The following is a 26,999-nucleotide window of genomic DNA, read 5'->3' on the forward strand; positions in this document are numbered from 1 at the left end:
ATTGTTTTCATTATTCTGTGTTTTTTGCCTTTCCAGATGAATTTGAGAATTGTTCTTTCCATGTCTTTGAAGAATTATGTTGGAAATTTTATGGGGATTGCATTGAATCTGTAATTTGATTTTGGTAGGATGGACATTTTTCTATTTGAATTCTGCCAATCCATGAGCATGGGAGATTTCTCCATTTTCTGAGATCTTCTTTGATTTCTTTCTTGAAATACTGGAAATTCTTTTCATTGGTTAGAGTTATCACATGGTATTTTATATTAGCTATGGCTATTGTGAAGGGAGTTGTTTCCCTAATTTCTTTCTCAGCCTGCTCAACATTTGTATAAAGGAAGACTACTGATTTATTTGAGTTAATTTTATATCTGGCCACTTTGTTGAAGTTGTTTATCAGCCGGATAAACAACTACCGGTTCTCTGGTAGAATTTTTGGGGTTGCTTAAGTATACTATCATATCATCTGCAAATAGTGATATATTTAATTCTTCTTTGCCCTCTTTCTTAATAACAATTTTATATGTTTTGTTCCAGAACCTTCAGATAAGCCACCAATGTTACTAATTGCAAGTCCTGAAACAATTGAGCTCTTCTACATCAATGGAAGCAAAATGACAACTCTAAGCTCAGCTAACAGAAATGAAATCCATACTCTAGATTTTATTTATAGTGAAGAAATGATTTGCTGGATTGAATCAGGAGAATCTTCTAATCAACTCAAATGTGGCCAGATGACAAAATCAGGAAGATTGATAGATCAAAGGATAATTAACAGTCTTCAATCCTTCCACAGTAAGTATTTCAATTTTCTGCATTGCCTCTCAAGAATTTCCCCTAGACATTACATTCTTTTCTTACCTCTCTACTTAGCCAGACTAAAGAGCTGCATGTGTGAATATGAGTGACTTGGGTTTATATTCGCTTGTGTTCACTCACCCAGGTTTAGTAGCTCTTTATCCCTCAGTAGCAAATTGCAATATTTATTGCAATATTTTTTCATATTGCCTGGGTTCTACCTGGCATGTAATTGACACTTTTTGATGAAATATAGTTAACATTGTGACTGCAAAAATGGAATCTCAATAAAAGAAGAAATTTGGAAAATTATTTTACTAATTATGACTTACTGGCTATGGTATTTATTTCACATAAACTGAAAACTATTAGGTTTATACCAATTGAAAGAAAAACATCTCTGTATTGATTTTAACTAAAGCAAATCAGTACATTTTATTACTTTCTAAAATATCAATTATTGATTGATTGATTTTGATTTTATGATTTGTAACCACTCTTCTCTCTGTGCATAGTACAACAAACTAAAATCATAAGGTTACACAAATATGAACATCACATATACAGTCCCTCTTCCACATCTCTTGCAGAGAAAGAAAATTTGACTATGCTTAGATAACCTTGAATGAGAATTTTAACATGTACCTAGTTATTTTCTGTTCACAGAAAATGATGCCCTCATTAATTTTATAAGCTAAAATTAAATGGAAAAATAGCATAAACCTTAAGAAAGAAAAATATTCTAAACTCAAATAAATGTAATTTGCTGATGAAAAGTATTTGGTGATTTGGACAGTCATCCATACCCACCTTAACAAAGTTTGGTATTTCATAGCATATCTCAAACGTGGGTCCATGCAAGAACTGAATTTGAACCAATGCACTATCTTTTTGTTTCATTTTGATTGCCCCATCTAAAACAAATGTATTCATCTCCATAAATAGCATAAATAATGGTGACGTAACCAGGACAATCACTAATCACATAAGATTGTTCCCAAGATTACCTCCAGCTGTCTTCTTTCTATATTTACCATTCCCTAGTATTTATCTCTTTGATAATTATCAAAAAAACATTACTTTTTAAACCTAAATAATTTAAAAAATTTTACATCATAATAACTGTAAACATGTCCTTATAACTTACTAATATTTTATTTATAAAATATCAAGACATTTATACAAATGAAGATTACTTTTGTTTAGCCACTTGGGGAAGGCTGAATAGCATATTCCTTTTGAAATGAAGAAAAGAAGTGGACTCTTAATTATTTTATTTAGTGTAAAGAATTTTTATGATGTTTGGTTTAAGTCTTATAATTATATAATCACTTTTAATTTTTTAAAAGTGTTTAAGTATGAAGAAGTAATTTAATGATAAGTGTAGACAGAAATGTGGGTAAGATTGCCTGGCCTCTTTCATAATTGTAAGCTATGCATTTTAGCAACTTGTCATTCCATAGCTGCCATGGAGTATGATGTACTCTACATTTACCATGACAATTTGTGAGTTAATAATGAAGCTTGAATATTCCCTGCATGTATAATTGCATAAAGGCTCTGTCACATCATATAAGTTAAAATAATGGACCAATGGAAGCCTAGTTAAATGCATGTCACCATTAACTAATTCAGAGATTACATTTGCAATTTTTCAGCACCATTGTTTTTAGGTGTCTTTTATCTGACCTTATCAAAATGCATTTCAAAGGGCTCTTTTAAAAAAAAAAATAATCAAGACATATCAAAATGTCTTGGTTCGCAGACTCGTATGACGTCATGTGTTCTGTTATAGATTTTTAGTCACTATATATTTAATTTTTGTATATACAACTCATCCCCAAGCCAGAAGAAGAGATAGCCCCTTTTTGATTTATAAAAGACAAAATTTTAACTCAGATCATAAGAGTGTTATGCGAAATTAAATGGTTAAAACAGACCTCAAACAACTAAGCCTCATATTTGTTTGCTAGTTTGAAATTTTGTTTAGCTTAATGCTAGAAAAATGGATGCTCCCCAGATGCAGATATGATAATTTTATTCATCGTGCTAAATGGTTATTTATGCCATAAAAAAGCTATTATTTCCTTTTATAGATGAAAAAATTGAGATTCTCAGAAGCTGGGTAACATCATACAGAAAGTGTGGTCTGATTTGAACCAGATTTTATAGCTTTTACAAATACTTCTCTGTCTCTCCATCTTGTTTTTCCAGTCTAACAAATCAAAATTGTAGTCTCATACTACTAGTATCAGGAAGTTGGGACGTTTAAAAATTGTGAATGAGGTGGAAATGGTGTTATGAAGACTTGTGTTGTATAAAATATCCTACAAATGCTTCTTGTGTAGCTCCCCTAGGTGTGTTGCCTCTTTTTTTTTTTTTTTTTTTTTTTTTTTTTTTCGGAGCTGGGGACCAACCAGGGCCTTGTGCTTGCTAGGCAAGCGCTCTACCACTGAGCTAAATCCCAACCCCGGTGTGTTGCCTCTTAACACTTAGAAAATCCTTAAAGCAATATTGTGAAATAATGAAAGAGAGGGTACAGTGACATGCATGAGAAATCATTTTGATTAAGCAACACTGGAGAACATGATAGAGCATATTTCCACATGATTTTATATTTTCGTATTTATGATACCATTGATTTCATATCTGCCATTGTGTTCTCTAAAGAATAGATTTGGAAGATAATTTTGAGTTAATTGACTTGCAAATAAACCTGATTTTTATTGAAGTATCTTAACAAAACATATTTGGTGCAGTTAATTATTTTTTAAATGTTTTCTTGGAGAACACTGTGGTAGAAACACGGACACTGAAATAAAAAGTAAGCTGCTGATCTCATCAGGACACTATTCAGAAGTGAATGAAGTAGATTAGGGTAGCTTTAATTTTATTATTAAAGACCTATTGTCACACATACTTTTGCTCTGTTGTTGTATGAGATTCTCAAATAATCTGAAGATTATGATGAGTTTTTTTTTTGCATGTTCTGGCATGGACTTCACTTTTTCATTTTTGTAAATTTATTTATGTATTTCTTTATTCATTTATTCATTTGTTTATTTGTTTACAACAAAGACTGCCCCCTCCAGTCCTTCCTCAGAGAAACCCTCCTTCCACACCCACTTCTCCTCTGGGAGGATGGGCACCCCCATGGTATCTCCTGACCCTAGTGCATCAAGTCTCTGCCAGGATAGAGGCATTTTCTTTCATTGAGGTCAGACAAGGCAGCCCTGTCGGGGCACAGATACAACTTTGGTGAAAGGGTCCATTCCAGTTGTTGGAGGCCGAGATGGAGACTGAGCTTCATGTCTGCTACATTTGTGTCAGGGGCCTTGTTCAAGCTCTTGTGTGGCCTTTACTTGGTGGTTTAGTTTTTGAGAGCTCCCAGAAGTCCATGTTAGTTGACACTGTGGGTCCTCACGTAGGGTTACAAGCTCCTTCAGGGCCTTCAATCCTTCTCCCAGTTTTTTCTTAAGAGGCCTTAAATTAGATTCAGTGTTTGGGTGTGGGATTCTGCCTCAGCTAATTCAGCTTCTGAGTAGAGACTTCCAAAGGACAGTTATGCTAGACTGTCTATAAGGATAACATATTATCATTGATAATGTTGAATTGCTATTTGACCATGGGATGGGTTCCAAATTGGGCCAATTATTAGTTGTCAATTCTTCAGTCTCCGCTCCATCTTTGTCCATGCATTTCTATTAGACAGAACAAATTTAGGGTTAAAAGTTTGGTGGGTCCTGAGGATCTCACACTTCCCACATCTATGGTACATTCTAGAGCATCCTCCCAACCTCCTTCTTCATGAGGTTGCCTGTTTCCATTTTTTTCTGCTGGCCCTCAGGACTTCAGTCCTTTACCCCCATTCAATACCAGATCAGGTTCTCCTGTCCTCCCACCCCCATCTCCTTGCCCGCCCCTGTCCCTCTCTCTCTCCCTTCCTCCCTACCTCCCTCCCTCCCTCACTCCCAACTTGCTTTCTTCTCCTTCCCAAGTAGGACTGTTGCATCCTCACTTGGGCCCTTCAGTTTTTTGACCTCTTTGAGTTCTGTGGACTGTATCTTGAGTATTCTGTACTTTTATGGGGGAGGGCTAATATCCACTTATTAGTGAGAACATGTAGTGGATATCCTTTTGGGTCTGAGTTACCTCACTCAGAATGATAATTTCTAATTCCATCCATTTGTCTGCAAAACTCAGGATGTCCTCGTTCTTAATAGCTGAGTGGTATTTCATCCCACAGTCAAAACTCTGACCCATAATTCTTCCTGTTTGAAAGAAATGCAGGGATGGAAATGGAGAAGAGCCTGAGGAAAAGAAGGTCCAGTGACAGGCCCAAAATGGGATCCAGCTCAAGGGGAGGCCCCAAGACCGAGACACCAAAACTGAGTCTATGGGGTGTTCACAAAGGGACCTATCATGACTGCCCCTCCAAAACACCCGAAAAGCAGCTGAAAGAGCAGGTGCAGATATGCACCCAACCAATGAACAGAAACTGCTAACCTCTCTGGTTGAATTTGAGAAAAGCTGGACGAAGCTAAGGAGGAGGGCAACCCTGTAGGAGGAAGAGAAGTATCAACCCCTGAGACCTCTCAGACACTAGATAGCAGACAGACACAGGCAGCATAAGCCAGCTGAGATGAGACCCCCCAACACATATATAGCAGAGGACTCATGGGCCCGGGTTCAGTCAGAGAAGACACACCTAACCGTCCAGAGACTGGAGGCCCCGGGAAATTTAGAGGTCTGGGGGGTGGGTAAGGTGGAGACATCCTTATGGATACTGGAGGTAGGGGACAGGAGGTATGAGATGTTATACCCTTTCCTGGTTTCCCCTTTGGGAACCCTCCTATCCCATTCCCCCTTCCCCTACTTCTGTGAGAGTGTTTCCCCAACTACCTACCTAATTCCTTCGTCCTCCCTGACCTGGCATTCCACCACACTGAGGCATCTAGCCTCCAGAGGACCAAAGACCTCTCTTCTCATTGATGCCCAACAAAGCCATCCTAAAAAAAAAAAAAAAAAAAAAAATGGTGGGTCGGTTGATGTGTTTATTCCTCCAGTGGGAGTTTGGCCTGGAAAGAACAAGTAGACTCTTTAGGTTCCATGTCTCCACTGTTGGTTAAGGTCACTCAAATTGACTTCTGGGAGCCTCCTCAGTCTCCACAGTATTCCCCCCTCCCACTACCCTCAGCAGTTGCATATTTCCATACATGCTTCTGGTCCTCTGGGCATCACTCCTATCTTTCCACACACATGAAGCCTCATTCCCCATTCCAACTCCTCCCCTCTTTGATATATTTCTCTCCCTTTACCTTCTATAACTATTGTGTTTATGCTTCTAAGTGCAATTCAAGCATCCTCCTTTGGACCTGCCTCATTGTTTCACTTCTTTGGGTCTGCGTATCATCTTAGGTAGTCTGTACTTTTCAACTAATAGCCACACACCAGCGAGCACATACTATGCATGCCCTTGGAATCTAGATTACCTCCCTCATGGTGTTTTCTAGTTTCATGCACTTGCTTGCAAAAGTCATGATGGCCTTGTTATTAATATTTGAATAAGATTCCATTGTGTAAATGAACCACATTTTTTGTATTCTTTCTTCAGTTGAGAAATACCTGGGTTGCTTCTAGTTTCTGAATGATATAAATAAAGCTGCTATGAATGTAGTGGAACAAGTGTCCTTGTGATATAGTGGAACATCTTTTACATATATTCCCAGGAGCTGTATAGTTGGGTCTTCAGGTAGAAATTTTCAATTTTCTGAGGAAACACCAGATTGATTTCCAGAGTGGTTGTGTCAGTTTGCAATCCCACCAGCAATGGAGGAGTGTTCTTCTTTCTTAGCATCATCATCAGCATGTTCTGTTATTTGAGGTTTTGTTCTTAGCCATTTGTTTAAGGTAGAATCTCAGGGTCTTTTTGATTTGCATTTCCCTGATGACAAACGATGTTGACCATTTTTTTTAAAAGTGCTTCTTGGCCATTCTAGATTCCTCTGTTGAGATTCTTTGTTTAGCTCTGTTCCCCATTTTAAAAATTGAGTTATTATGTTTGTTGGAGTCTAACTTCGTGAGTTCTTTATATATTTTTGATATTTGCCCTTCGTTAGATATAGATCTTTTCCCAATTTGTAGGTTGCCATTTTGTCCTACTGACAGTGTCCTTTGCCTTACAGATTCTTTCAGTTTTATGTGGTCCCGTTTATCAATTGTTGATATTAGAGCCTGAAACATTGGTGTGCTGATCAGGAAATTGCCTCCTTTACTGATGTATTCAAGGCTATTTTCCTCTCATCTATGAGATTTAGTGTATCCAGCTTTATGTTGTAATATCAATCGACTTAGACTTGAGTTTTACGCACAGTGACAAATATTGATCTGTTTTCTTTCTTCTTCATGCAGACATTAGTTACACCAGCACCATTTGTTGAAGATGCTTTCATTTTTTCCATTGTATGGTTTTAGCTTCTTTGTCAAAAATCAATTTTCCATAAGTGTGTGGGTTTATTTCCGGGTCTTCAATTTTATTCCATTGATCAACCTATCTGTTTCTGTACCAATTCCTTGCAGTATTTATCACTATTGCTCTGTAACAACTTGAGGTCAAGGGATGGTGATTACTCTGGAAAGTTTTTTTTTTTTTTTTTTATTGTTTAGGTTTTTTTTTTTTCTTGTGGTTTTTTTTGTTTTGTTGTTTTTTTTTGGGGTTGGGTGGTTCTTCCTATAAAGTTGAGAGTTGCTCTCTCAATGTCTGTAGAAGATTATATTGGCATTTTGATGGGTATTGCCTTGAATCTGTAGACTGTGTTGGTAAGCAATATACTGTTTATTCTACTAATCCACGAGCATGAGAAATCTTTCTATCTTGTAATATCTTCAATTTCTTTCTTCAAAGACTTGAAGTTATAATCATATAGGTCTTTCATTTGCTTGGCTAGAGTTACACAAAGATATTTTATATTCTTTGTGGCTATTGTGAAGGGTGTCATTTTTCTAATTTCTTTCTCTGACCCTTTTCATTTGCATAAAGGAATAATACTGATTTTTATAAGTTAATTTTATATCCAACAACTTCTTATGAGCCATTCTTGGGCTCATCCCCAGTCCAGCAGAATATGCTTGGCTAAAGATAGCACCGACTGTGCTTTCTGTCTTTTAGCTTCAGAGTTAGCTCCACACTGCTTTGATCTCTTCTCTAAGCCTTTGATTGGTTTTGTTTTTAGCAAAACTTAGTTCTTTTTTCATGTGAAGATTTGTCTACAGGTAGCAAATAAAATCCTGGATGAATTTATTTAGTTTTTACTTATTGTTTACGTATTTTATTTATTCTTTAGTTTTAACAGTTGATTTTTGTCCTCTATTCATTCTAATTTCTCTCCTGTAACTCTAATCATTAGAAAGTTTTAAAATACTCTATTTTGTTCATTTGAAATCACAAACTGTTGCTATTGTTTATAACAAACAGTTGTACTGGGAGGTGAAGCTAGCATCTTAAAATATACTAAAAATATTTTACCTTTAAACTTTTCCTTGAAAACACACACATACGTACACACTCACACACACACACACACACATACACACACACACATACACACACATATCTCACACACACACATGACATATTTCCACAGGTGTTCACAGCATAGACAGACCTAGCTTTGGCTTCTTATCCTCCTTCAATCTCCTGTGTAGTTGGGACTAAAGGTGTCATATTATATTGTTTCTCCAAGCCATATTATATTGCTTCAATTTGGTTTCCCATTGTTGCTAGTGAATAGAGACTTTCTTATCCATTTCTTTCTTTAAAATTCAAAGAATTAACAAGAATTTCTAGTTATTTAAAACAAAGTAATGTGATAGTTTCTCATTTTTCTTAGAACAAAACAAAGCTTTACCTTCTGGCTTCCCTGCTGGCACCCTGTCTCCTCTGCTTCTGTCTCCCACACACATCCTGTTGTAGGGAAGTAGAGTTTGTGCTTCCTGTGACGCAGTTTAATCTCTCATTTTATTCAGATTCTTTCTGAATAGATTCCAGTTTAGCAGCCCACGCTAAACCTGGAATTTATGCGTTTACTTCCTCACCAGAGATGAAATGCATTTAGCAATCAGCTCAGAAAACAACATTCTGGTAGAAAGTGCTAAGAGGTTCATGAACTTCAAGTGTAAGAGAAGAAATGCTGATGATTACCAGTCTTACATCATATATGTATATGATTTTTCAAAAACAGTATTTTCTTTTTGGTTGTCCATATCTTTCCTTAGGGAATCCCTAGAAGATTAGTTATGGTTGGTTCTTAGCTGTTCAGAATTCATAATATTGTACTAGAATATCATCTAAAGTAACTTTTGCACAGATAGTTAAAATAAATGCTTTTATATGTTGAGAGAGCATCTCATGAGGGAATATTACAACTCTATTCCCACAGATTCGATTGGCAAACTTCTGTTTTTTGAGGAAATGCATTATATATTAAGCTTCTTATGAGTTTTTAAAACCTCTTATTTCCCACTTAGCACATTTGAAACTTTTTCTGATACAAGCATTACCATTTAGATGTATGCAAAGCTAATTAATACACTTCCTTCCTGCAGGGTTTTGGAGTGTCAGGGTTGAAAATAGACCATTACTGAGATTTTTTGGTTTCTTTACATGACTAAAGATGCTGGTCTAAGAACACATTTCTATATCCTTTTGGGATATTTCTCTTGATAGTATATTAAAATTGGCTTTGAAGTAACTTATCCTGAGGAGCAGTCAGTAAAGAGTCATGGAAGGCCTTCCTTAGTCCCTAGATAGAAGAGAAAGCAAACCGAAGACAAATTTCTTTACATCTGCTTTTCTATACATTTGTCTTTGTTATTGGTCTATTTTTGTGATTGTCAGGCTGTAAAGACTGTGACTATCATACTGTTGTTTGGCTGCAAGCATGAGAGAAGAATCTAGGGATATGCCAGACTTCAATGCTGGTAGACAGTTTTTCTCAGCATTTGTTAAGATATATATTGCACACGCAAGATCAGAACGTACTCCATCCAAATTATACTTGATGTCATATAAGTCTGTTAAATCCTGATTACTAAACTTTCGAACTAGATTCATGTGTCTGTTGTTCCATGCATAAGTTTTATAATAAGCATTATTTAAAACATTGGGTTCCGGATGTTTCTTTCTTTATGTATTTTGACCATATTCACTACTCTTTATCCTCCTCAGCCTCTCATGTTAGTTGTTAGTCTTCAATCCAATTTCCAAAATTCCCAATATAGCCAAATATCATAAACATGGTATTTGTACAGAATATGTATGATATGGTACAATTTATATATATAGCATTTATGTCCCATATTAATATCCCAAATTGCTGCTTTTTTTTGTTCTCTGAATGGAAAATATTATTTAATTCATATTTAATTTAATTTATATCAACATTAATTAATTAAATGCTAATAAAATTAATTTAAAAGTAATATAAATTAATGAAACAAGTAAATAAATTCTTAAATGGCAAAATTCTGTCAAAATGTTATATGATTTCTGCAGATTATATATTTTCTTCCTCCCTGTGAATTATTTATCAATCTTTTTAAAAGTTTTGCTTGCTTATCTATGAAGTCATGTTTTTCTTTCACTTTTTTATTATACTATTTTAGTATTTAATTTTTTAAATTAAAATATAGTATGATTATATTCTTTCTAAGTCCCTCATATAATATCCTCATATTCTCTCTACTCTCCACCCAACTATAAGTTCTCAAAACACAAACAAAACCCTAATATAACAAACAAAACACCCAAAATCTAGAAAATAAAACACTTCAACAATCCCACAAAAACCAACAAGACATAGTTTTAAAAAACACAAAACAAAACCAAAAATGTCCATTACTTCTTAATCAACTACTTCCAAACATGAGACCTGCCTTGGAGTGGTTTATATAGATAGTGTTTTTCCATTGGAAGATATTGATTTTTCTCTCTCCCAGCACATATAAATGACAGTTCAGTTGTTAATTTTTACCCTCATGGCTAGGGTTTGATTCTAAGACCACAGGAAGCTAAAGAAGAAGGACAACGAAAAGTGTGGATGCTTCAGTCCTTCTTAGAAGGGGGAACAAAATGTTCAAAGGAAATAATATAGAGACAAAGTTTGGAGCAGAGACTGAAAGAAAGGCCATCCAGAGATGGCCCCACCTGGGGATCCAGCCCATATACATACAGCCACCAAACCCAGACAATATTGCTGATGCCAAGAAGTGTATGCTGACAGGAGCCTGATATAGCTGTCTCCTGAAAGGTTCTGCTAGAGCATGACAAATACAATGGCAGACACTCACAGTCAACCATTAAACTGAGAACCGGGTCCCCAATGGAAGCATTAGAGAAAGGACTGAAAGAGAAGAAGGGGTTTGCAACCCCATAAGAACAATACCAGCCAGAGCTCCCAAAGACTAAACCACCATCCAAAGAGTAAACATGAACAGGCCCATGACTCTAGTAGCAATTTCTTGGGCATCAAAGGGAGGAGAAGCCCTTGGTCTTGCCAAAGCTCAATGCCTCAGTGTAGGGGAATGTCAGGGTAGAAGGGCGGGAAGGGGTAGGTGGATGGGTGGGGGAAAACCCTCATAGAATAAAGGGGTGGTGAGATGGGATAGGGAGTTTATGGATGGGAAACTGGGAAAAGGGATAAAATTTGAAATGTAAATAAAAATATCCAAAAAAGGAAATAAAACAAATAAAATAGAAGATAAAATAAAAAACTATCACATAGAAGTTGGACAAGACAAAACAATAGTAGAAAAAAGAGCTAGAGAGAAGTCACAAGGGTCAGAGACCCATTCAATTCCTACACTTAGTAATTTCTTAAAAAACAATGAACTGGAAATTAAAACATAAATGCAGAGGGCCTAATGTGACTCTTTGAAGGCCTTGTGAACAATGCATTAGTCTCTTTGAGTTCATGTCAGCTTTGTTCTTGTTGACATAGAGGGCCTGGTGTTCTCTATCTCCTCTACTTTTTTTTTTCTTCCTCCTTTTCCTTGTGGTTCACTGAATGCTGAGAGAAGGGATTTGATGGAGACATCCATTTATAACCGATAGTTCCAAGGTCTCTAATTCTATGTGTAATGTCTGGGTCTCTATATTTGTTCCCATTTGCTCCAGGAGGAAACTTCTCTGATGATGGTTGAACAAGACACTGATGCAGACTCATTTGATCACTATATTTTTTTCTTTTATTTTAAACCAGTATTATTTGTCTTTTTCTTAGGTGCCTGGAATATTTAGTCTTAGGTTCTTAGTCAACCATGCAGTTTCATGTGTGGGTTCCTTCTCTTAGAGTCTGCCTTAAGTCAGATTAGATATTGGCTGATTACTCCAAGTTTTGGTCCATCATATCCCTAGCATACCTAAAGGTAAAAATTGATTTGTGGCTGGTTTGGTGTTTACATTTCTCTTTTGATAGCATGCAGAGTTCCTTTCTGTGCTAAAGATGCTGAAATCTTGGGATGAAAGTTCTATGTAGGCACCACTTTGACATGTCCATGTTCGGTTAGTTATAGGTGCTATCTTCATGGATTTGACCTGCTCTCAGTTTGTAGAGAGCAACCTATGCCCTTGGCGACAGTATGAGCAATTTGAGGATCCCATGTGGCCCATTTAGTTAACAACTCAGTTCAATATAGTCCTAATCAGGTACTGGAAGGTTTGGTGACAAGATATGGCCAGTTGGGACTCTGTCTCCCCAAATATTTGGCAATTTTATTTAGATCCCCTTTATATGTGTATGCATTTTCCAAGGTATCTACTGTATGAAGATTGCACACTATCTTTAAAAAACTTAATTTTACCTGTATCTCCTCATATTCTCCCTCACCATTCAAGATACCCTTCCCGCCCCCACTTCATCCCCCCTTTCCAGACAACACCAGTCCATGCATAAGTACCTTTTATAATGTTTTTCCTAATGAAACCTGTCTTTTCTACTGCCCTATTATCTGTGTTTGCATGGAGAGTAGGTTTTTTATCACAGATAATATTCACATATAACCTATTTCATAGCACATTTGTCTTTTTGATTCTAGGCTATATTACTCAAAATCATTTTTTTTTGCCTTTTCCATGCATTTCCCTGAAAATTACATGAAGTCTGCTTTTTCTCAACAGCTTTAGTAATATTCCACTATGTAAATGTATGAGATTTTGCTTAACTATTCTTCTGCTCAGCATCACCTAGCTTTTTTCCAATTTCTGGCTATTATGAAACAAGAAGCAATGAGTAAGTTTGAGCAAGTGTCTCTGCAATAGAATGAGAGTCCTTTAGGTATAAATGTAAGAGAAGTATAGCTGGATCTTGAGCTAGATTGAGTCTCATCTTCCTAAAGAAACTCCACACTGATTTTTAAAGTGGCTATATGACATTGCACTCCCACCAGCAATATGTAAGCGTTCCCCTTACTCTGCATTCTCGCCAGCATGAGCTGTCACCTGTTTTCTTTTTCTTAGCCATTTTGACAGGTGGAAAATGAAATATAATTTTGATTTACAATTCCTTGATGACTAAGTATGTTGAAGATTTCTTTAAGTGTTTCTCGGTTGCTTGAGTTTCCTCTTTTGAGAATAGTAGAATTAATGTAGTAAAAATGCTGTTCCTTATCAGTGAGTGCATACCATATGTGTTTATTTGTTTTGTTTGGTTTGGTTTTTATCACTCAGGATGATATTTTCTAGTTCTATCCCTTTGCCTTTGAATTTCACGAAGTCATTGTTTTTGATAGCTGAGTATTACTGCATTGTGTAGGTGTATCACATTTACTGTATCCATTCCTCTGTTGAAGAGCATGTGAGTTCTTTCCAGCTTCTGGCTATTATAAATGAAGCTTCTATGAACATAGTGGAGCATGTATCTTTGTTATATGTTGGAGCATCTTTTGGGTATATGCCCAGGAGTAGTATAGCTGGGTCCTCAGGTAGTACAGTGTCCAGTTTTCTGAGGAACCTCCAGACTGATATCTAGAGTGGTTGTAACAGCTTGCAATCCCACCAACAATGGAGGAGTGTTCCTCTTTATTATACCAAAAGCTCAAATTACCCAAGATACAATCCACAGACTACATGAAGCTCAAGAAAAAGGACAACCAAAGTGTGAATGCTTCAGTCCTTCTTAAAAGGGGGAACAAAAATTTTCATAGGTGAATATATGGGGAAAAAGTTTGAAACTAGAAAATATTGATGAAGCTGAGAAGTGCAGGCTGACAGGAGCCTGATATAGCTGTCTTCTGAGAGGCTCACCCAGAGTGTGATGAAAACAGAGGCAAATGCTAGGAGCAAACCATTGAACTGAGAGTGGAGTCCCATTGGCAGAATTAGAGAAAGGATTGACAGAGTTGAAGGGGATTGCAACCCATAAGAACAACAAACCAATCAACCAGAGCTCCCGAGGACTAAACCACTACCCAAAGAGTACACATAGACAGACCCATGGCTCCAGCTGCATATGCAGCATAGGATGGCCTTGTTGGACATCAATGGGAGGAGAAGCTCTTGATCCTGCCAAGGCTGGACCCCCCAGTGTAGGGGAATGTCATGTTGGGGATGCAGGAATAGGGGTTGTTGGGGAGGGGTATGGGATAGGGGGCTTATGGACAGTAAACTGAGAAGGGGAATAGCATTTGAAATGTAAATAAAAAATATCCAATAAAATTATGGTGTTTCTATAAAAATCAATCTACAGATCCTATACATTCCCAGGAAATTCAGACACAATTATTCATAGAACTAAAAGGACAATTTTAGTTCATCTACACACACACAGACACACACACACACACACACACACACACACACGTAAAAACAAAGATCAGAAAACAGGATAGTCAAAACGTTACTGAATGATAAAAGAACTGGTAGAGATATCATGACTCATGACTTTAAGATGTACTATGAAGCTTGGCAGGGAATAGAGAGGCAAAGATTAAAACAGAGACAGAAGGAACACCCATTCAGAGCCTGCCCCACATGTGGCCCATACATATACAGCCACCCAATTAGACAAGATGGATGAAGCAGGCCAACAGGAGCCGGACGTAGATCTCTCCTGAGAGACACAGCCAGAATACAGCAAATACAGAGGCGAATGCCAGCAATAAACCACTGAACTGAGAACAGGACCCCCGTTGAAGGAATCAGAGAAAGAACTCGAAGAGCTTGAAGGGGCTCGAGACCCCTTATGAACAACAATGCCAAGCAACTAGAGCTTCCATGGACTAAGCCACTACCTAAAGACTATACATGGACTGACCTTGGACTCTGACCTCATAGGTAGCAATGAATATCCTAGTAAGAGCACCAGTTGAAGGGGAAGCCCTTGGTCCTGCTAAGACTGAACCCCCAGTGAATGTGATTGTTGGGGGGAGGGCGGCAATGGGGGGAAGGTGAGAGGGAATACCTATAAAGAAGGGAAGGGAGGGATTAGGGATGTTTGCCCGAAACCGAAAGGGAATAACATTTGAAATGTAAATAAGAAATACTGCTAATAAAAAATAAAAATAAAAAAAAAAAAACCCTATAGAGTTTGATTTCATCAATTTTTCCATCTCACGGTATTTGTGGATAATTACATGAAAGTTGTGTATATGCATACAATTTCTGTAAGTAATGTTTATCCTAGCTTTCTTTTTGAATCATTCAATTATTCCCAATATGCACAGAGGATTCAAATACTATAATTCATGTTGTCAAACCCAGAATCATTGTAAGTATAAAAACTTAGAATAATTATAACTGTGATCATGATTTGAACATATTAATTTGATTTAGCAAAGGGATAAGTCTGAAGTATGTTTTGCAGTAAAGGAGAAAACACAAAATATGGTCTGAAACTAATTTAGAAATGTATTTAGTATTGATCAAGTCATAGTTAAGTGTTAGAAAACTGCAGAGCCACAGCAGCAGAAATTCTGGAGAGCAAAACAGCAAAATGATAACATTGTAATGTAGTATCAGGGCATATATTATGTTTAGTGTTCATTTTTAAATTGAGCAGATATTTTATTTTATAGGGGAACACTATTCTTTTTCTAAGTTCCTCCTAAAACTTAGAAGGCTTACATTTTAATCTGTTCAGTTTGGGATGCTTTCATTTGGTGTTTTTAAAATTTTAGAAATGGTTTTGAGAACTTCATATCTGGATACTACATCTCATCGGTCTTCCTCTTCTTCCAATTTCTCCTGTGTCCCTATTTTTCAAATCCTTGAAGATCTATATATTCTCTCTGTCTCTTCTGCCTCTCTCTTTCTCTCTCTCTCTCTCTCTCTCTCTCTCTCTCTCTCTCACACACACACACACACAAACACACACACACAAACACTCACACACACATGCACACACACACACACACACACTCACACACACAATTACATATAATCATATACATACTTCACACACATATACACACGTATGTGCTGAGTTCATTTAGTTTCGCTTATATGTGTTTAGTGCTGACATATTGAGATGTGGATAATTCTTTGGTGCCTCATCTTTCTCTTATCAACCATAAATTAATGAAATGCCTATAGCTTTTTTTCTGGGACAAAGTCTTGTAAAAATTCCCTCATTTACATTTCCATATCAATTGTATTTTTACAGATAGTTTCTGTTGTATAGTGCTAGTTTGGGGAATATCTAGTGACAAATTAATCAATCAACATTCTGGCAGATAGTCTCCTGAGAATGTGATAAGCATGAAATAACTCTGCAAACATGATAATACTTTAGTGAACAATGCACATAGTACTCCTGAAATTGAAAGCTTATTAATTGTATTTTGAATGTGTACGTAAAACACATACAAAATTATTTTCTTTGTGCTCTTACAATATTTGTCCTAATACTGTAATGACTTTATGGTTTGAATGTTAAGTATCTTACCAGATCATTAGTTTCAATATTAGGTCTCCAGCTGGTGATACTCTTTTCAGAGACTGAGGAATCTTGAGTAGGTGGACTAGGAATTTAGTATGGCCTTATTCAAGGCTAGGTCTTTCCATACTCCCTGGTCTACTGAAGTGAAAACCTGTACCCTGAATTCTTACTGCCATGGATTCAGTACCTGCCACCATACCTTCCCCTTAAACTACATCCCCTCAAACCGTAAGTCAAAAGGAACTCCGTTAAATTTCTTGTGTCATGTACTTGACCACTGTGACAAAAAAATTAGCAGCTGTAGAAAATTAGTGCAGAGAAGTGATGGCATTGTAGTGATAAGCATGACTATATGGTTTATAGGATTTGACAAATGAGTTGCAAGAAATTCTAAACGTTTGAATGAAATGCTAAAGAAGTCTTAAGTTGCTATAGGCAGGTTAGTGGGTCCTGCTAGCACTAACACTGCTAGAGGTGTGGATGGTGAGAATACTAACAGAAATGCAATTAGACAAATATTGTTTAGAAGACATCAGTGGAGTCACGTACACGAATAATTCTTAAACACTGGCTTAAAGTAAAGAGATTACAGTGATTACAATGCCGTGTTAATCTTTAAATTAAAATAATAATTTCCAGAAAATCATATACAAGTTTATTAAGTAAGTGTTATTATTGGTATTAAGTACTTTGTATTTTTTTCTAATGGAAGAAAACTTGTGGGAGGATACTATTCTTTGGGCTCATGGGGATATAATGTCCTGACCAGGAAGGCCTGGCAGCTGGGGTTTTATATATGTCTGCAGAAGCGTGCACTACAGCTTGCTATGCCCCAAGAAGCCACAAAGACCTCAGTTAGAATCTGGTTATGTGCAACAGTCTATCCCACCACTCAGTGACCCACTTTCTCAAGCACAGTCAGCCGTGCATGGACTATTCACATGCGTGAATTTGGAGAAATATTTTATATTGAAGCTATGAAATTTCTCTCCCGATCTACATATCTACAGTAATCTCATAATGGAATCACTCCAATTACAAATGTCCATGCGTTCTTAACAATCAAAACACCTTTTAAAGGTTCAGAAACTTTCCTAATATTCATGCTACTCTCTTAACTGTGAGACCCCTGTCAAAATGGGTTTCTTAGCTCCAGTGCACAATGTCACAGAATAAACACTCCCATTCAATAAACACCTCCATCCATCAGGGAGAAGTGGAAGGACAAGAAAAAGGTGAATGAAATCAACCCAAAACCCACAAGAGCAAGCATTCTATGAAACACTTAAACCTTTATGGTAGCTTCCTCTGCATTCTAGTGGTCTGGGTATTCCCAGAAGCTTAAGAACCAATCTTCCACTTTCTTTGATAGGCATCCAATGTTCTTGGTTCTCAAAATCCTCTGATGGCTAATAGGAATTAAATATTACCTTTACAAATTAATGAACAATCCACACATGAGACATAAAAGTTCATACTGGATAACGCTTAGATTCTTCTTGTGGTTGTTTTGTTTAGCTTTGCTCATTTACTTTTCTTTTTCTTCTTTGTTTGTTTGGTTTGGTTTTTGAAGATTGCTATTGACCTTTAGGACTACTTACTTCTCTACATGCCTACAAAGTAGGGTTCCAAAATTGTTAGAGGACTAAAAACAGAACTAAAGAATGAGTTTCCCAATGGGTAAACCAAAGGAACAACAAATTTTAGGAGTCAGTGCATAAGAATCATCACTGAACAGTCCTGTAAGCAATACAGGATACTGAACATTCTGCTTCTGAATATTCTCGAAATTGGAGATTGGACACAAGTGCAATGTAAGAATTGCAGAAGCTTAAGAGGGATTCAGTCGGTAGTTTCCATGACTATCACTATAGCTTGTTATCAAAGAAGCTAGGCATTTATTACAGGAACATTTCTTGTAACAAGTATTATATGTACCACAGACATTCTAACCATGCCTGTGGTACATATAACATGGATAGGAATTCACATTGGTTAGCAAGTTTCTAAATCCACATTAAACTAACATTGCAAACCTAGGCCTCAAGTTGGTGTAAAAAGAGTTTTTAACCTGTGTTTTAATGGACAACCCAAAGTAGCAGCAGTAATCGTCAATAAACATTACATCAATTTTTCCTAATAGAATTTATTCTCAGCATAGCTTATTTACATCTAAATACAGCAAAAACAGCTTAGGGAGTTGTCACTGTAGTTCTTCACATCTTAACCATGCTTTTTGTTTACTAACATGTTCTACAGGGAAAGTGTATTTGTGTGTGAATGTGAGTGTGTTTTGAATATATGTATGTGTGTATGTGGTATATGTATGTGTGTATATCATATGGGTATGGAAATGTTTGTGTGGTGACAGGTATACATGTATATATGTGTAGGGATGCATATGCATATGTGTAGGCAAAGAGTTCATTTTTTCTGTCATTCTTATTTACATCCTATCATAACATGACTTCATTATTTCACATTTGCATTAGTGTCATCTGAGGTGTTTTGTATGTTTGTTTTATTGATTGATTGGTTTTTATGGCACTAGGAAATTAAGCTGGGTTTCTCCCTTGTATGCCAAGTGTGCACTATTATATTCTCATCCCTAGTTTTTAGTTATTTTAATTTTTAAAATAATTTCTTTTGTTTTTTGAGGTCATCATATGATTTCATTATTCCCACCCTCCCTTTCTCTTCATTTTGAAATAGGATCTTGCTGTTTCTGAGACTGATGATAAGCTCATTCTTTAGAGCAAATATACCTAGAACTGGGAGGATCCTGTCTCAACCTAAGGATTGCCTTCTCTGCTACTTGTTATCTCTGAATCATTGATTATCTTAAGGAAAAGCCTGCCATAGCTTCCCCAAAGCACACAGTAGACCCATGCTGCTGCTTGCCTCTCTGAAAGCATTGGGACCTCTTCATGTGTTTTATCCTCCTTAAGATAGATCAAAAAGTATCATGTCTGGTAGGAAGGAGGACAGTATCTGGAATTTCATTGAAGTACAGAAATGCAGGCCAAAAAATAAATTTTAAAGACAATCATTTGCCATTTTATCACAAAGAGAAATTAAATTGTCTCTCCAGTTTTGAACAGGATCTAGTTTCAGTTATTTTTAACAAACACTCAAATGATGAAATAAAGCTCTTCAGTTTTTTTTTATTTGCTAGATCAGATAGAAATTTCACTCTCTCTTATAGCTTTAAATTCTTTATGTTTATGAAACATAACTGAATAAAATTGGAACTGTCAAGAATATCTCTACCAGTCTTTGAGACTTATAGGAATGCACTGTGATTATGCTTCCTCATGCAATGTGCCAAGGGGAATTATATTAAGGGCTTACATATTGGGCAAAAACATTTGTTGGTAAAATCTAGATGATCAAAGCAAGATGCTTCATGTCTGAATTATGCAAATAGTCATCTATATTCCATACCATTCTGTGTGTTTATCCGGGGCTTTTATTTTAGGCTCTCAAGGGCTGTCCATTCATATTCATAGAAATTGTATGAAAGGGCAAGATCATGGTCCCAGTAACTAAAGCTCCAGCTTTGCCCATAGAATTTCACAGACAATTGGTCTCTGTGTTCATTACCATTTATATTATCTGATGTATCTTATTATCCATTAAATAAAGTTGAAATGTTTGGTAGAATGATCCGTACCTTATATATTAGCTTGTAGGGAAATCAAATGGTATATCCATATGTAAGTCACTTTGAAGAACAAGAATTTCTTATATTATCTCATTTTTATTACTATTAATAAACTTGAATGCTTATTGCAGTATCATTATAAACAGATTTATTTTGACTTGAGAACCTGAAGCTTAAAGTTGGAAGGTTCTTGTAGTGATGGTCTTCTGGCTGGAAGAGTGGTTTCCTGAGGTGGTTCAGGGGGTAAAAAAAAGAAAGAAAGAAAGAAAGAGATAAGGTATCTATATGACTCTCATTGTCTTTGGTTATTTCCCTCTTCTGTGTTTACTGTTTGACAGTTTTGTATATTCACATAATAAATACATAATAAATATGTTCCAAGTATGTACATATATTTTCTTATAATATATGCCATATCAAATAATTTTAAATAAATGCTATTCACGGTATATTATTAGCAATTATTTAGAGTTGCAAATGTATTTCAATATTGATTTTTTAGTAGAAAATAATATTTCCACAAATATCTGCCACTAAAACACCTACTTGAAGTACACTCAGCTAACTTTAGGCCTGTCTTAGGTAGAGTGTTATGAGCTCCTCCCTCCCTAACCAGTGCTCTCCCTGGTGCTGAATATTTCTATTCCGTTCTGAATTCTGAGACTTATGATTTTCATATTGGCTCACTGTGAGTTTCAAAAATAAGGTCTGCCTATATTAGACAACTTACACAAACCATTTAGGTTACACTTTAAATTCAACCCTATTGAAACAAAACACATTTATTTAAAGGTTTAAAATTATATTAAGATCATTTTGCTCTCTATGTACTAGTCTGTTGCTTTTATGTATGTTCATATATAACCTGTGTTCCCAGTGCTCATGGAGGTCAGAAGATAGAGTCAGGTCACATGCATTTGGAATTATAGATGGCGATGTACTATCATTTGACTTCAGCAAACCAACCCTACAGTTCTATGCAAGAACTATTCATCTCTTAAGAACTGAGTAATTTCTCAGGCTTCAGACATTTATTAAGTTAAAGTATATGTCTCTCTAAAACAATCTTTTTATTTCCTTAATATTTTATAGTTAATCTTGACAGTAGAATGAGGTTAATATCTAACATTTTTGTCAATAAGAGAACTGACAGAAAACCATTCTATAAATATTTATTTGGTCACTGAGTTCTGTGGTTAAATTTTCTTTTGATAGACTAAATGAAGCTGATAACATGGATCTAAATGAGTTCTTCTTCTTTTTTTTTTTTTTTTTTTGGTTCTTTTTTTTCGAGCTGGGGGATCGAACCCAGGGCCTTGCACTTCCTAGGCAAGCGCTCTACCACTGAGCTAAATCCCCAACCCCTAAATGAGTTCTTCTTATACAGCTTTATTCCACAAAGTATAGATCCGTTCCATCTCTTCTTCAGTTACTTTTGTATGTATCCAGTCTGTTAGTGGCACTAGAAAGCCGAAGTACATTTTTGTTTCTGATAGTTGTGACTCAGATTCACTTGATAACATGAGTGAGTTAGGAGATATGACAAACAGGATTGATGATAATGATTTAATAGGTTTACTTAATATGAGTGTCATAATTACGCGCATTATTTAAATTGGAAATGATATGAATGCCTTAATCAACATTGTCTTTTAAGGAAACTCTATAAGTCAAAGCTCAACTGAAATATTTTAATGGATGCAGAAAAATATAGTCAAGAGAAATCAATAATGTCAAAGGGAAAGTCATTCTCATGTCAAGAATTTCTCACTCAGTCAGAGACTGAGGTAACCATTTCCTAGTGTGAGAGCCGACTTACAATTGCACACATAGGAACGGAATGTTATTAGGAGTACGTGGTATGTAGACTACAGAAGGTCAGATATGGTGCTTTAATTCACCCAGGTGCGGTGCTTCATCTTAGGACATTTTGTCCAGACATGTTGTGACATTTTTTATCCCTTTATGCATGCGTGCTCATGAGCTGTCATTAATCTTTTATAGTTCTATGTGCAACTATCATTGCTCACTGTCATTATCCCCCAAGTTCACACCTGAAAGCAGTGATCTGCCTAATTGTCCTTTCACTAAACTGCTTATCCACATTATCTAGGTAAAATCATAGTCACATATCAAATTTAAACTCCTAAGGAAGCATGGAAAATATTTCGGGTGATAAAAAAACTGCAGCTGATTGCTACATGAATGGATGCACAATGGAGATGGATGGAACAGTGGGTGGTACTCATGGGCATTGCTTTTCCATGAACTAGAATCATATCTAGGCCTTGCATATAAGATACATAGGATCCTTGATCATAGAGACTTACATTACAAGGCATTATTAGTCATTACTGAGTACTATAGAAAAATTAAAAGTTGGGCAGTGGTACACAGAATGAGGAGAACACTGTAGACTTGTGTGTGTGTGTGTGTGTGTGTGTGTGTGTGTGAGAGAGAGAGAGAGAGAGAGAGAGAGAGAGAGAGAGAGAGAGAGAGGAGAGAGAGTTAAATTTGAGTTAATCTGTAACGGGGCAACAATACCCCTAATAGACATCTGAGGTTAATAAATAAAAGGTCTAGTTCTATCTATGGATTACTACTTTTTGGAGTTAGACAACTGTTTCCAAAATAAGAAGCCCGTGACCCCAAAACGTTACAGACTATTTCCATTGCTCTTTAGTTACCACCCAGAACTTATTTCTGAGAACTCAATATATTTGTGTCAAAACATATTGAATTCAAGCTGGAATATATCTGACAGCTTCATCCCTACTAGCTACCTTTTGTAGTGCTCGAAGCTGATATACAGGCACCAGAGGGTAAAAATAACTACCATTCACACACACTCGTGAGCCCTTCCAGCTATAATAGCTGACCTGGCAAGGCATGCCCACTGTTACAATAGTGACATGAGCATCATGGGAGTAACGTAACTCTTTTCAGTTGGATATAAAACAGGACCGATTTCTAACATCATTTTGTGATAAGAACCAATGACCAGAGAAGGCACAGCGCTACAGGAAGACCAGACCACTATTATGCTTCTAAATAGACACAGCATGGTCTTCAATAACAATAAGGGAAGAATGCCCACATATACGTGGAAATTGAACAGTGCTCTACTCAATGATAACCTGGTCAAGGAAGAAATAAAGAAAGAAATTAAAAACTTTTTTGAATTTAATGAAAATGAAGGTACAACATACCCAAACTTATGGGACACAATGAAAGCTGTGCTAAGAGGAAAACTCATAGCGCTGAGTGCCTGCAGAAAGAAACAGGAAAGAGCATATGTCAGCAGCTTGACAGCACACCTAAAAGCTCTAGAACAAAAAGAAGCAAATACACCCAGGAGGGGTAGAAGGCAGGAAATAATCAAACTCAGAGCTGAAATCAACCAAGTAGAAACAAAAAGAACCATAGAAAGAATCAACAGAACCAAAAGTTGGTTCTTTGAGAAAATCAACAAGATAGATAAACCCTTATCCAGATTAACGAGAGGACACAGAGAGTGTGTCCAAATTAACAAAATCAGAAATGAAAAGGGAGACATAACTACAGATTCAGAGGAAATTCAAAAAATCATCAGATCTTACTATAAAAGCCTATATTCAACAAAACTTGAAAAATCTGCAGGAAATGGACAATTTCCTAGACAGATACCAGGTACCAAAGTTAAATCAGGAACAGATAAACCAGTTAAACAACCCCATAACCCTAAGGAAATAGAAGCAGCCATTAAAGGTCCCAACCAAAAAGAGCCCAGGTCCAGACGGGTTTAGTGCAGAATTCTATCAGACCTTCATAGAAGACCTCATACCAATATTATCCAAACTATTCCACAAAATTGAAAAACAGATGGAGCACTACCGAATTCCTTCTATGAAGCCACAATTACTCTTATACCTAAACCACACAAAGACCCAACAAAGAAAGAGAACTTAGACCAATTTCCCTTATGAACATCGATTTAAAAATACTCAACAAAATTCTGGCAAACCGAATCCAAGAGCACATCAAAACAATCATCCACCATGATCAAGTAGGCTTCATCCCAGGCATGCAGGATGGTTTAATATACGAAAACCATCAACGTGGATCCATTATATAAACAAACTGAAAGAACAAAACCACATGATCATTTCATTAGATGCTGAGAAAGCATTTGACAAAATTCAACACCCCTTCATGATAAAAAGTCCTGGAAAGAATAGGAATTCAAGGACCATACCTAAACATAGTAAAAGCCATATACAGCAAACCAGTGGCTAACATTAAATTAAATGGAGAGAAACTTGAAGCAATCCCACTAAAATCAGGGACTAGACAAGGCTGCCCACTCTCTCCTACTTATTCAATATAGTTCTTGAAGTTCTAGCCAGAGCAATCAGACAACAAAAGGAGGTCAAGGGATACAGATCGGAAAAGAAGAAGTCAAAATATCACTATTTGCAGATGATATGATAGTATATTTAAGTGATCCCAAAAGTTCCACCAGAGAACTACTAAAGCTGATAAACAACTTCAGCAAAGTGGCTGGGTATAAAATTAACTCAAATAAATCAGTAGCCTTCCTCTACACAAAAAGAGAAACAAGCCGAGAAAGAAATTAGGAAATGACACCTTCATAATAGACCCAAATAATATAAAAGTACCTCGGTGTGACTTTAACCAAGCAAGTAAAAGATCTGTACAATAAGAACTTCAAGACACTGAAGAAAGAAATTGAAGAAGACCTCAGAAGATGGAAAGATCTCCCATGCTCATGGATTGGCAGGATTAATATAGTAAAATGGCTATTTTACCAAAAAGCGATCTACAGATTCAATGCAATCCCCATCAAAATACCAATCCAATTCTTCAAAGAGTTAGACAGAACAATTTGCAAATTCATCTGAATAACAAAAACCCAGGATAGCTAAAACTATCCTCAACAATAAAAGGACTTCAGGGGAATCACTATCCCTGAACTCAAGCAGTATTACAGAGCAATAGTGATAAAACTGCATGGTATTGGTACAGAGACAGACAGATAGACCAATGGAACAGAATTGAAGACCCAGAAATGAACCCACACACCTATGGTCACTTGATTTTTGACAAAGGAGCCAAAACCATCCAATGGAAAAAAGATAGCATTTTCAGCAAATGGTGCTGGTTCAACTGGAGGTCAACATGTAGAAGAATGCAGATCGATCCATGCTTATCACCCTGTACAAAGCTTAAGTCCAAGTGGATCAAGGACCTCCACATCAAACCAGACACACTCAAACTAATAGAAGAAAAACTAGGAAGCATCTGGAACACATGGGCACTGGAAAAAATTTCCTGAACAAAACACCAATGGCTTATGCTCTAAGATCAAGAATCGACAAATGGGATCTCATAAAACTGCAAAGCTTCTGTAAGGCAAAGGACACTGTGGTTAGGACAAACGGCAACCAACAGATTGGGAAAAGATCTTTACCAATCCTACAACAGATAGAGGCCTTATATCCAAAATATACAAAGAACTCAAAAGTTAGACCGCAAGGGAGACAAATAACCCTATTAAAAAATGGGGTTCAGAGCTAAACAAAGAATTCACAGTTGAGGAATGCCTAATGGCTGAGAAACACCTAAAGAAATGTTCAACATCTTAGTCATCAGGAAATGCAAATCAAAACAACCCTGAGATTTCACCTCACACCAGTGAGAATGGCTAAGATCAAAACTCAGGTGACAGCAAATGGCGAGGATGTGGAGAAAGAGGAACACTCCTCCATTGTTTGTGGGATTGCAGACTGGTACAACCATTCTGGAAATCAGTCTGGAGGTTCCTCAGAAAATTGGACATTGAACTGCCTGAGGATCCAGCTATCCCTCTTGGGCATATATACCCAAAAGATGCCCCAACATATAAAAAGACACGTGCTCCACTATGTTCATCGCAGCCTTATTTATACAGCCAGAAGCTGAAAGAACCCAGATGCCCTTCAACAGAGGAATGGATACAGAAAATGTGGTACATCTACACAATGAATATTACTCAGCTATCAAAAACAACGATTTATGAAATTCAGAGGCAAATGGTTGAACTGAAAATATCATCCTGAGTGAGCTAACCAATCACAGAAAGACATACATGGTATGCATCATTGATAAGTGGTTATTAGCCCAAATGCTTGAATTACCCTAGATGCCTAGAACAAAATGAAACTGAAGACGGAGGATCAAAATGTGAATGTCCAGTGAACTAGATTGTTGGGAGGAGTGCAATGGGGAGGGTGGGGAGGGGAACACCCATAAGGAAGGGAGGGGAGGAGATGTTTGCCCGAAACCGGAAAAGGAATAACACTAAAATGTATATAAGAAATATTCAAGTTAATAAAAAAAAAAAAAAAAAAAAAAAAAAAAAGGGGGAACAAGAATACCCTTGGCAGGGAAGAGAGAGGCAAAGATTAAAACAGAGACTGAAGGGACACCCATTCAGAGCCTGCCCCACATGTGGCCCATACATATACAGCCACCCAATTAGACAAGATGGATGAAGCAAAGAAGTGCAGACCGACAGGAGCCGGATGTAGATCGCTCCTGAGAGACACAGCCAGAATACAGCAAAT

At 36.6% G+C, this 26,999-nt stretch overlaps 1 protein-coding gene across 1 annotated transcript in view; it reads left to right on the forward strand.

Annotated features, from left to right (window-relative positions):
• Window positions 1-26,999, forward strand: part of LOC116900137 (low-density lipoprotein receptor-related protein 1B-like) — a 324,045-nt gene that overhangs the window by 50,275 nt on the left and 246,771 nt on the right. The window contains exon 3 of the mRNA XM_032901911.1: window positions 538-795. Within this exon, the coding sequence (XP_032757802.1) occupies window positions 538-795 (258 nt within the window). The remainder of the gene's footprint in view (window positions 1-537; window positions 796-26,999) is intronic.

This window comes from Rattus rattus, chromosome 5 (assembly GCF_011064425.1).
Source record: "Rattus rattus isolate New Zealand chromosome 5, Rrattus_CSIRO_v1, whole genome shotgun sequence".
Taxonomy (NCBI): domain Eukaryota; kingdom Metazoa; phylum Chordata; class Mammalia; order Rodentia; family Muridae; genus Rattus; species Rattus rattus.